The sequence below is a fragment of the Nanorana parkeri genome, unplaced genomic scaffold, assembly GCF_000935625.1.
Source record: "Nanorana parkeri isolate BGI_ZX_2015 unplaced genomic scaffold, ASM93562v1 scaffold713, whole genome shotgun sequence".
Lineage (NCBI taxonomy): Eukaryota > Metazoa > Chordata > Amphibia > Anura > Dicroglossidae > Nanorana > Nanorana parkeri.
Genome location: NW_017306981.1, coordinates 265,007 through 277,276, shown reverse-complemented (window position 1 = coordinate 277,276; position 12,270 = coordinate 265,007). Strand labels below are relative to the sequence as shown.

The following is a 12,270-nucleotide window of genomic DNA, read 5'->3' as shown; positions in this document are numbered from 1 at the left end:
GCCCTATTAGTGCAAAGTTATTATTATATATATTAGACATTTTACAGTGATTGTACCATCAGATTGAGACATGTGTGGCTGCCTTTTGGGACAATTGATATAAACCCTTGAGTCCTGCATGATTAGCTAGTAATGGTTTATTGCACCATAAATGTTAGCTTTGCTACCTCCTAGCTGTCAGGACTGCCTAGTTTTTTGCATGCTAAATTTCGGATTTTGCATTCTACTAAAGAGCTAGGCATGGCTTGAGCCTTCTGATTTGAAGTTAACACAGAGTATAAATTACAGCTGATTCTGTCACGACAAAAAACATTACTGGAGCTGGCCACCACGTTTATCGTGTTCACTGGGGAGTTTATTAGAAATGATACTGCTGCATAAAGCATTTCTTTGTAATGCCTAGATTTGCCATTTACACACAATGGTAAATAGGTGCGTTCTCAAAATAATAGGTAATATAAGTGTTCTCAAAAAATAACCTGTCACAAAACTGCAATTCAAACTGAGCATGAGATAAAAATGCATAAGCAGGCTTTACTTTTAGTGAAGGTCATTTTTTAAGAAATGATCAAAAGATCCAATGATATAAGCAGCTCAAGTTCTATTAAAGCGGACCTTTACCCATATCTTTAAAATTACAACGAACACCTTTAGAAATGTTTTGTAATGACAATCTACAAACACATACTTCTAGATAATTGCCGACTTTGTATTCTTTGCATTCCTTATTTCTCTTTTCTTCCCCAGTCTTCTGACAGTGGCCGTGTTTGTTAAGGGCAGGTTACTAGATCTCCTATTACTTCTTGAAAATTGGCACATGTGACTGTACACATCATCTCAGGGGAGGAAAATGCCTTTCTGCTTATGTAACCTTCCCAGGATGCAATGCTTTGGCAATCTGAAGTCATTTTGCCCTTTCAAAGTAGGAAGTGAATGCTCTGCAAGTGTAAGAATTTCACAATCACAGCATTGTACACCTGACATGTCTATGTGATTATTAAGCATCATACATATAGAGATGCATTGGTAGAATTTGATTTTTGAGTGTAAAGGTCCACTTTAAAGCCGAAGTAAAAGCAATTATTAAAAAGAAAAAAACCCTGGAGCTTTTGACCATAATGTATTAGTATGCGTAGGACTTACCTGCCAAAGTGATCCAGTGCCGTGCTCCTCCCATCTGCTCCCTGGTATTCTACCAGGTTTCCAGTGTTCGGCCGTTTGATTGGCCGGGCCCCGTTGGCATATCTCCTGCGTGCATGCATGGGAGTTACTTCTTGGCATTCGTGGCTCAGCGTACAGAAAAAAAATTGCTGACGGGTAGAAATACGTTTTTATAGCAGAAGAGACTTACACGGTCTCTTCTGCCACAGAAAGCCTCCAAATCAGCAATTTTTGGGGGGTTAAGCTTTATTTACATCTATGAATTCAGCTGCCTTTATCTCTGGATTTACCCATTGTTTTGACATTCAGTTTTCACAGTAGGCAACCTCTCATTATGTTTACATCATGATCTCAGTTTGAGTGCATTCTACTAGTACAATGCGTACATACACTAGAAATGGCGGCAGTACAACGCTAAATGGTCTCATAAGCATTTGAAAAGATGAACAGCCCCATCTGGAGGCTATTCTATGAACTACTTCACATGTTGCTATATTATTGCCCACGAGCACACGAGTAGTCAACCTTGGCACTCCAGCTATGGTGAAACTACATCTGCCTCTTGGAGTCATGCCTGTGACTGTCAGAATCTTAAGATGCCTTATGGGACTTTTAGTTCCAAGAAAGGTTTCCTACCCCTGCCATAGCAGATAATGTACTGATCATAGAAGGCCCCATATTCTAACTCCAATTACATTCATCTAGCTTAAAGGAGAACTATGGGGTTAAGAATTTTCCCCATAGTTCTCCTTAGGGTAACGGGAGGACACAAACTAGCGTCCTCCCGTCACCCTAAGCTCAGTATACCGCGAGCTAAAGCTCGCGGTATACTGAGACGCCACAGTATACCAGGGATCCCAAAGAAGCACTTTCAGGGAGGTGTCAGGAAGCAATAGCTTCTTTGCTATCTGCAGGCTTTCTTTTTGTATTCTGACAGTTGCAGTCGTCAGAATTTCCTCCCGATCTACTGAGCCGACCTGTGACAGTCTCATTGTCACAGGTCGGCTAGAACTATGAGGTGAGTGAAAAGCACTCACCTCATAGTTTTCCTTTAAAGAATTCAGTGCACTTTCATAGAAAGACTTCTATGGGGGTCATCTATTTCTGTCCCCCGGCTGGAAGACACATGGAGATGATCCCCATAGGCTTCTTTAGGGCTTTATTGCTCAGGAGCAGGATGTAAACAGTTCCTGAAGGGCCACATGCACCGGATCTTGGCAAGTATATTCTTTAAAATACGTATAAGGGTCGCACTGCGGCCGGGGGATGTGGTTGCGGTGCAATTTACTTCAATGCACCAACACGCCCCCTCCCGCCCCAGAACGCAGTGAGCCTGCCGGGATACGATCCAGTGCATTCTGGCTCCGAATTGGGCCAGAACGCACTGGGGCTGGTGTGACTAGCCCTGAAAGCTTTTTTCATATACCTGTTTGATCATTTAAAAAAATGCATTTTGATCCTGCCAGAATTCTTTTGAGCTTCATGAGCTCTCTACCTCTGCTGACTATTGTCAGTTACATTGTCCGTTATCTGTGAGGACTAGAGAACCACTTTCTTCTATGTTTTGGAGAATAGCAGAAGGGTGGTGTTCTTTGGTCCTATCTTCTTTCTGTTGTCATGATACAGAATAGTGAGTGAGTGCTGTCACTCGAGGACAGGAAGTGTGTTACTAGCAGAATGGCCAGGTGAAATTAAAGGGGGAAAAAAACCCTAAAAAAAGAAAACTAATGCTGCCACCACATCTAAGGACTGCTTAGCTCCAATATATTACATTTTTGTTTTGGGTTTAGATACACTTTATTTTAGATATTTGTATGTATTGTTTGTGGCAGATAGACAGGGTTATATTTGACCTCAGGAGAACATAAAGATTTTATTCTGATCTATACATTATATAGTACACCAGCTAGTAGGCTCTTAATAAAGACAAGCAAGGATTGGCTGCAATTGAGCATGGGGTTTTTTCAAGGTGCCACAAAATACTTACAGCTACAGCTGTATGTATTTTGTGGTACCTTGAAAAAAAACCATGCTCAATTGCAGCCAATCCTTGCTCGTCTTTATCAGTTATAGTGGTGTGGTGCCACCCACGTACCTCCCACCTCACTACCTACTGTTATACTTAGTAGGCTCTTAATATTACTGTTATAATTAGTTACTTGCAATTCTATAGCTGAACACAATTTATTATTACATTAAGACAACTGAAAAATGTACTTAGTATGGGATGGGGATGCTAGATGTCCCATGTGGCAGCGTAATCACATTATTATAAAACAAACCAATTTTCCACTTACCGTACTTGGGCTACCCTTTGCTGATAATAGGTAGCAGCTCCCCAGCGGAAGCAATATTTGCTCAAATATCGTCGCGGAAGGATGGAAAATGCAGATGTACAATGTGCATATTTACATTCTCATTATGCAACATTTCATTAGTTCATGGAATGGATGCAGTATGCGTGAATCTGTAACATTTTTCAAACACATGAGTATATATATTCTACACATAAATGGTTGCCGTGATTTTCAGTGATTGGGTAGGTTCTCTTGGCCTGTGTTTCACTTTTGTATTGTGCATGTATAATGGAACATGGTGCATGCGTGGGTGAGTCCTAATAGGGAGAATTGTTGAGCAATGTCATGGCCTTTATATGGTCCTTGGCTTTCCACACATCCTCAATACTTTGAAAGCACCATTGTTTGTGTCTTCATCCATCTACACATTTTCTCTTATTAACATTGGAATAGCCCCATCAGTTGTTAGAGCAGCTGAGGCCGTTTACAGAGGTCACAAGCTGAGAGTGACGCCCTTGGCCGCTTTTAAGGAAGAATATCTGAAATGTCTCATTTGTTATGTTTTGTTGCTATCCACAAAGTGGTTTAATGGTTAGAGTAATCCTGTACTGAGCAAAATAAGGAGGCTGCCTGCTTCAGAAAATGCTAGCTTATTGTTTGTTGTACTGAACCAATGGCTTCAGTATGTTGAGAAACTGACCTGGAACAAGTTTGCAAAGCAGGTTTTCTGGCTTCAATAGCTACATTCTTAATGAATAGGTCACTGACTCAGAAAGTATTGAAGCCAGACACTGGAAGGCAAAGAACATTTTTAGAAGAAGGTCAGCAATGGCAGCCCCATCATTTCTGCATTGTGGAACCTGTACATACATGAATTTGGCTGCAAAACAGTCCTTACTGGTGGGGCTTGAGGGCAGGTCTAGGAAACTGTTCTGAGGGTTACAGTTATCTCTGTAGTTGCCTCATCATCCCTGTAAAGCCTGGCACGCATGAATTTCACAGGTTCTGTGTCTGGTTTAAAGGCACTGGCAATCGAATTAACCTCAGAGCCTTTAAAATTCATATGTGTCAGCTTTAAAAGGGCTGATCTAATCCGGAATTTCCCCTTATAGTCTATATTCACCTAAGGCTCCATATTTATTCAGATGCAGTGCAACATTTTTATTAAAGGCTCTACTGCGCTTTGGATAGTTTTTTTACTAATTGGTTTAAAATAACTCCTCATTTATAGCAGCAGTGAGGATCTTGTTTTTAGAAGGGCTAAAGTCTACAAAATATAGATTGTGTTGCAGGTACATCCTTGGAAGGGATACAACATGTGCCTGCCTTTCAAAATGCCTATAATATTGTGGTGAGACTCACCCTCACTGTAAATAGGTTATGGATTTCTGCTTTGTGGTCAAATACACTTGCTCAGTGGATGACTTCCAAAGTCAGATAACACAGGGAACACGATAGGACAGTTTATGTGGACTTGAGCGATTGGACTGATGCATGCTGACAATGTTGCAGGGTAGTCCTTTTGGTCACTTTGGTTGAACCTATGCTTTGCCCATGCAGAGCGATACAATAGGTTCAATTTAATGTTGGCCTTTACATCTGCTTATACTTTCTTACCCTTTAATCCCCTGCTGCTATATTCACCCAGTTAGAGGAGTTTAAAAAAAAGTCCTTCTGTAAGCTCCAAATGGCAAATTGACATTCGCGCAGGGCTGAGGGCTCTGTCTTCACTTCCACATGACAGCACTGAGTGGTCAGCGGCCATTCACTCAGTATCATTACTGCCACATAGGAGGAGATACAGTGCGTCATTTGCTTGCTTATATTCAGTATGCCATTTGACTTTTTTTTAGGAGACTGAAGCAGCAGCAAGCAATGGCAAGGTAAGTATAAGCAACTGTGAGGTTAACATTAAAGTGAACCTGTTGCTTTGCCCTGCATGGGTATATGTGACACTCTCCCGCTGCATAGGTTATAATGGTGATGCATGACTAAAGAAAGTTTGGGAAAAAAAGAAGAGCTTTCTGCAGTGTTAATCAAGAAGAATTTCCACGTTTGTCTTTGTGAAGAATGCTTTTCTACTTTCTGCTTCACAGATAACCTGCTGTTTCATAATTTAAGGCCCTGTGTTTCTGAGGGAAGGTGGTGAGGCCTGTTTGTGCTGTTCAGTGACTGATCTGGGTTGTTGATTAACCAGTCACTAGGGGTCAGTAAGACCTTTAGGTAAATCACCTCTGTGAATGTTACAGTCACAGAAATACAGCTAACACTCACTTACTCTGCAGTCTACTAATCGGCTGGGGCCATCAGCATTAATATAAAGCTGATCTCTGTGTGCTGTGCCCTGTGCTGCTGTCTAACCTGACTGAATTTACTTGCATCTGGCTTTACCTATATTACTACTCTGCTGATGGATCAAAACTTTGGAATACAAATTGATGCTAACCTGTTGTTTCTATCTGCAGCCTGAGGCATTGGACTCAAGTGATTTAGGCCTCTTACATAAATCACTTTATTCACGGTCAGTGACTATGGAGACAGCTGGAGGTGGCCATTTACATGCCTATCAACAATCTGACTTTGAAGGAGCTCTTCAGCTTGCCAGAGAAGAGGTACAGTAACCCTTAACTGACAGTTGTTGTCATTGATTTCTGTAGCAAACCTACATTTGGCTTTATCAGACTACACAGCAAACTGATCACTTACAAGATACTTGATACATTATTGCCAATAGGAAACTAGGTAATGCACCCGCCCACTGCTGCTTTCAATCAGCAGAAGAGGACCTGAGAGAAAATATTCAGGTCCCCCTCTGCTGATTGACAGCAGCAGTGGGCGGGTGCATTAGCTAGTTTGCAATAGTTTGCAATAGCAATAGCCAATAGGAATCTAGCTATGCAATCGTATGCCTTTTTTTTTCTTTTCTGACTGACGGTCGGGCCGCGGCTCCCGATGTCAGAAAAGAACAAAAAAAAACGATCGCAGGGAAAGGTTTAATCTGCTTGATAGAGCAGATTAAACCTTTCCGGGAGAAAATGTTTCTCTCCCGGGCGGCCGGGAGCCGCTATCTAATAGCGGGAGACTCCCGGAGCGTCCGGGAGAGTTGAGATGTCTGATATCATTATAAATGAGATGCACCTTTGAATGTTAGGTCATTGTAAACATTACATCATGTAGCCACTATGTGTCAGTGTTGCACCAATGGATTGTTATAGAGCTGTAAGAAAGACAACTTTGGCCTTTATTTAATGTGGAGCGGTGAACTGCAGTGACTTGTAGCAGCCAATACAAGCCAACGTAGTTTATTTAGGTAAGGATGACTAGAGACATTAGTTAATTGTTGGTTGGATTGGGTTACAACTGTGGGCACCTTCACACATGAGCAGATGCCCCTAACTGGCTACAACTGAGAAGAGATGTGGGTGTGGATTTACACAGCCAGTCCCTTGAAAAGGTTGCCATCATTGGTTATCTAAAGCATCAGTGCATACACATACATACCCAGGCAAGATGAGGCTGCCTACTTCTGCACACATCAATCAGGAGAAAGACCCTTTATATTGAGTGTTCCTGTTTATTCATAACATGTGGAGAAGTTATGTTTATTATATCCACAATCATGAATGAACAGGAAGTGATGTAGAGCGCTTCCCATTCATTCATACTTGGGCACACAGTAAACATACTCTGTCCTCAGTTATTTATAAACAGCCAGCCATCACTGATCGCTGAGTGCTTTTTACCCGCACTCCATCCTAACGCGCTGTCACAGGAGGCAGAGCGATCTCCTCTGACAGCTGACTCCTCCCCCGCACTGCTGGCTCCGGCTCCTTCACACCGCTCTCCATCCTGATTTGTCACAGGAGTCCGAGCAGGGCCATGCGGGAGCCCGGCCACTCACATCGCTCTCCTCCCCTACACCGTTTGGCCTCCTTACAGTATCTCTCCTCCCTGCTGGATGCTGCAAAGTAGGGAGGAGAGAAACACACAGTAGGGAGGAGAAACACCAGGCATGCACCGCTATTTTGGCCGAAAGATGGTACTTTCGGTATTTTGCCAAACGTGCCATTTTCAGGCAATATGTTTCGGAGGCCAAAATTTCGGTGCATCCCTAATTATACTCTGCATGCAGTGTCTTAGCAGAGCAATGTCATGAGAGTATAATTGACTTCAAACAAGGATGTATGACATTCATTGATGTGTGCAAGTGAATTCTGGTAAAGAAACATTTAAAGGGAATTTATAGGGTTTTGTTTTGCTTTGTTATGCAATATAACATTTACATATAAAATATGTCAATATTTTAGTCATGTAAATGTGAAATGCTGCATGTGATTATATCTTTCTACCAGCAGGTGGTGAGATCTGAGTAAGAGTATCTGCTTTCTGGAGGCTAAGATAATAGGCTCTGTCAGGGCTGTAGCTACCATGGTGCAAGTGAGGCACTCGCCTCAGGCGCAGCTGAGAGGGGGTACAGGCAGGGCCGGCCTGGCTGCGCCCCCTGGCCCCTGTTACTATGGCGAGCACATGGCTCCATTGGCAACAGGCGGCCAACACACCCGCGGTTCAGCAGGAAGATGAGGAGTGGCACAGGCTCCAGCTTCTCCTCGGATCCCTGCTGCTCTCCCCCACCTGTATGGGCAGAGGGCTCTGTGTCCTCAATCTCTTGAAATGTCAGGGCTCTATTTAGACCCCTAATATTTCCCAAAGCTGTCCTGGAGGCGGGGCGCATGACGTCACATACCGCACAGGTCTGTTGGGGGCACAATTTTCTGTTCTTGCCTCGGGCGCAAAAGGATCTAGCTACGGCTCTGGGCTCTGTTGTAATACTGTATATACCTGGATAGCAGGGAGATTATACTACACACACTGCAGAATGACTCACAGTGGAAGGATACTCACCTTCCTTGTCTCTCCTAGCTGAGCTAAATCAGCTAATCCCCTGCAGTTGATTCATTTGTTGACAGAATGCTTCTAGGCACGCACACAGTGCTGTACTTTCTTTTCAGACAGCCCAGCATTTTTTGCAAACTGAGTTTAATGGAAGCTCATAGCATTGCATGTTTATAAAATACAGTTTTTATAAAAATGATTTAAAATTAATAAAAAAGTATAGTTTATACATTTTTTACAAATAAACGTAAAATATATTTAACCATTTGACCAGAAGCATCTGCCTAACATAAGTCAAGTGCTCAGGGTTAGGCAGTGTTCACAATCATTTTTCTTTCACTGCTATATTCTGCTAACCTGCCATATTATTTTTTAGATTGCAGCTAAGGATAGAGAAGTCACAGATTGGCAGAAGAAGTATGAAGAGAGTCGCCGTGAAGTGGTGGAAATGAGGTGAGAGTAGCTACAATCAGCTATTTCATTTATTAATAGTGTGCATTGTTTATCTATCAGCTCAACTTATCTTGGCTCTAAGTTTTAGCGTTACTGGGCATTGGAGCCTGAGCTGACTTGAACACAGCAGACGATCCTCTTGCAATACAATGTAATCTTGCTTTTTATACCTCAGATGGCCTTACAAATCCTTGGCATTTAAGCCCCCTCCATATGGTAGTGGGATAAGCACAAACTTACATCTACTTGCATCACAGATAACTCTTGAGCAGAGAAGATTCTAGTTCAACCCCTGTAATTAGTGCACATCTTTAGATCTCTTAGGAACTTTTAAAATGTGGGAAATGTTCACACTGCAAAAGTTGGTATTCTGTAGATGTAATGTAGGGTGCACCCCTAACATTAATCCATCTGGTAACTACCCAAAGGGTCACTAAACAGAGGCCCAGTAACTTTCAAAAACTAGTGTTTGTGAAAGGGTTTTTGAAACACTTGCATTCCTAGTAGTAGCTACTCACATTCAGCTGGATCTGTTTTATAATGTTGTTGCACCATGAAGACTGGTTTCACAAACTTTCACCTATCCTACCTCCTATCATGTTCTCAGCTGGGATATGTTCCTAAAACCCATTTGAACTGTGGAAGACACTTGGATGAGCAGTGGAATTTTTTCAACATTACAGTCCAGTTGAATATGATTAACATCTGCTAACTATCATGACCTAGGTACATTGGACATGCCTGTTTCTCTGCTGTACAACCTTTTGGTAAGAGTCCCCACACATGTCCTACCTAGATGGAGGAGCTAGATAAGACTGAATGGCGAGTCTAAACAATACAGTTGTACGGTTGCTAAAATATATGATGTACATCCTTTATTTTATTGGAAGACCTGTAATAGTTCCAGAAAGTTATCCACAGTATTTAAAGGATACATACACCTTTAAAGCAAGGTGCACTTATCTTTTTTACCCCTGACCTAAACGATTCCACCCTATCCCTCTGCAGAACCATGCTTACCAAGAACTGACAGGCATGGTTCTACCATTGTTTAGATCCAGATCCGCAATGCTCCCTCTGCTGGCTGCATCTGCACATTACAGCTCTATAAACTTCTACCTAGCCAGGAGAGGGAGACTTACAGCTCTGGACATCAGCAAACAGCGGAGAAAAGACCCTCGGATCTTGGGTATAGATCTCCGGGGGAGGAGGGCAAATAAAAAGTGCTGACAAACGTAAAGGCTTATCCATAAACTCTGACACCAATTCAGTTAACCCGTTCCTCACAAATGAGGTTTACTATTGGCTATATTCAACAACCCATAACTAGACATGAAACTAAAGAGAAAAAAAGGACATTGATCCTTGGAGAGAAGGATCAGGTCATAGTAGTTATAAAGGGTCGGAGTAGCCAGTTAGATAAAGTATAATATGGACAACGTTGTCTCACTCTCATACAACACTCATTCATGCGTGCAGGCTGATAAGATTAAACTGTTGCCGGTGGAGCTCAGAATGCAAAGGAAAAGAAATAGAAAAAAACAACAGTTTTATCTTATCAGACTGCACGCATTAATGAGTGTTGTAGGAGAGTGAGACAACGTTGTCCATATTATTGTTTTAATTGCCAGAAAGGTGGGGGTTTGGTGTCAAGTGGATTTTATTCATGTGCAATCATTTAATAAAGCATTTATACTTTATCTAACTGGCTACTCTGACCCTTTATAACTACTATGACCTGACCATTTACAATGTCCTCCTGTGACCAAAAACTCAGCATATAGCGGGCTATTGTCCGCTATATGCTGACAGCACAGAGCCGCACTGCGGCTGGGGAAGGGGGGAATCCCTGCAGGGAGAGGATTGGGAATTGAGTGATCAGCGGTTTGTGATCGCTCATTTCTGGATCTATAGAGCCGACGGGTGTCAGCTTCAGTGTCATATGTCGGCTCTAATTATGGAGATGAGTGTATTTCACTCTCCCCATAATTCTTTAAAAAACAAAGATTGTATAGTATTCATTATAATCTTATACTTCTAGCTATGCAATTGTTTTCTTTCTCTTGTTCGGTAAAGTTTTTGGTAAACATATCATAAATCATAATAGTGAAGGTGGAACACAGTGAGAAAGTAGATTTAAAATCCTAATCCCAGGGGACTATAAAACTTTGATGTAAAGAAATTATGACAGTGACTTGGATCCTAATCGTGCAGTGAGAGAAGTAGATAGAGAATGACAGATGGTCGTGAAGGAACCGGATTATGAAAACAGGAGGCGCGGAGGAAAGTAGAAAATAGAACACATTACCCCAGTAGAGAAGAACACATTCAGGAGGAGGACGGAATATAAGTACATATAGAATAAAAGATGGAGGCTAGGTGAGGTGTGGGAGGACGCATTAGGCATCCCTACAGAATTGTACAATAGCGAGTGTTATCCAATATAACATACAGTACCTTAGGTGTAGTCCGGGCTTGTGTGCATGGGCAGCAGGATGCAGCCAAGCTAATCAGCTTCATTCAGCAACCTCAAGTAAACTTACAGATCTGCTCTAGTGACTTGCATTGTGTCAGGTTTCGCTGTGAAGTTTAGAACTTGTAGTGAAGTGAAGTGCAGTTTGCTGGGTTCACTGAGCTCTACAAGCTTTAGCAAGGTTTGCCTTAATGCACAGTAAAAGTAGGTTCAAAAGTAGCCATGTACACAAACCATAATTCTGCATAATGCTACAAACTTGTAGAGCTATTGAGCAGATACGACTTTTGAACAGATTTCTGTTTTATTAGTTTATAACGGTTCATCTTGTGATTCATAATATTTTGTGACAACACAATGCTCCCGGCTGGCAAGGCCACATTATCTAATTGCTATCATGAATAATATGCTTTGTCTTTTTGAATGTGTTGAGCATTCCCGGAAAAAAGGATTTTAAAAGTCTGTTTGTTTTCTTCCAGAAAAATAGTTGCAGAGTATGAGCAAACGATTGCCCAGATGATTGGTAAGTGTTCAGATTGTACATATATAGTGTGCATGCCTATCCTTTTGTTAATGTCGCTTACTATTACTATTGGTATATATGTTGTGCCTACAAGTAATATAAAAATTGTTCCGCACATTATTTTGTGTTCTTTGCACTTGTATAAAACATCAACCTCCATTAAGTGGTGCCCATTAATACAGCCATAAGAAAGTAAATGGACAGCATTAGCTCCTTTACAAAGTTGAAATATTACATCAGCCCCAGTGTCGTGTGCCTCAGTAAGGGGAGTATGAGACCTTTGCAGAGAGATCACTGCTTCCACACAGTCAGCAAGGGTCTTTCTCTACAGAATGCTGGCAGGGGATAGACGTGGCTGCTTTTTAAAGAAAGCTAACTGTGAGGGCTTGTTCACACCAATTGTGGAGCGTTCCAGAGCGGCAGCTGCTGGAACGCACCGCAATTGCTCTCAAAACTACCCCCTGCTTTCT

The 12,270-nt window shown here is 41.9% G+C and overlaps 1 protein-coding gene across 6 annotated transcripts in view; it reads left to right on the top strand.

Moving 5' to 3' along the window:
* Positions 1-12,270, top strand: part of TACC2 (transforming acidic coiled-coil containing protein 2) — a 91,470-nt gene that overhangs the window by 72,239 nt on the left and 6,961 nt on the right. For all 6 annotated transcript variants that reach the window (XM_018563967.1, XM_018563971.1, XM_018563966.1 and 3 more), the window contains 3 exons: positions 5,924-6,070; positions 8,728-8,804; positions 11,757-11,800. In XM_018563967.1, coding sequence (XP_018419469.1) covers positions 5,924-6,070; positions 8,728-8,804; positions 11,757-11,800 — 268 coding nt within the window. The remainder of the gene's footprint in view (positions 1-5,923; positions 6,071-8,727; positions 8,805-11,756; positions 11,801-12,270) is intronic.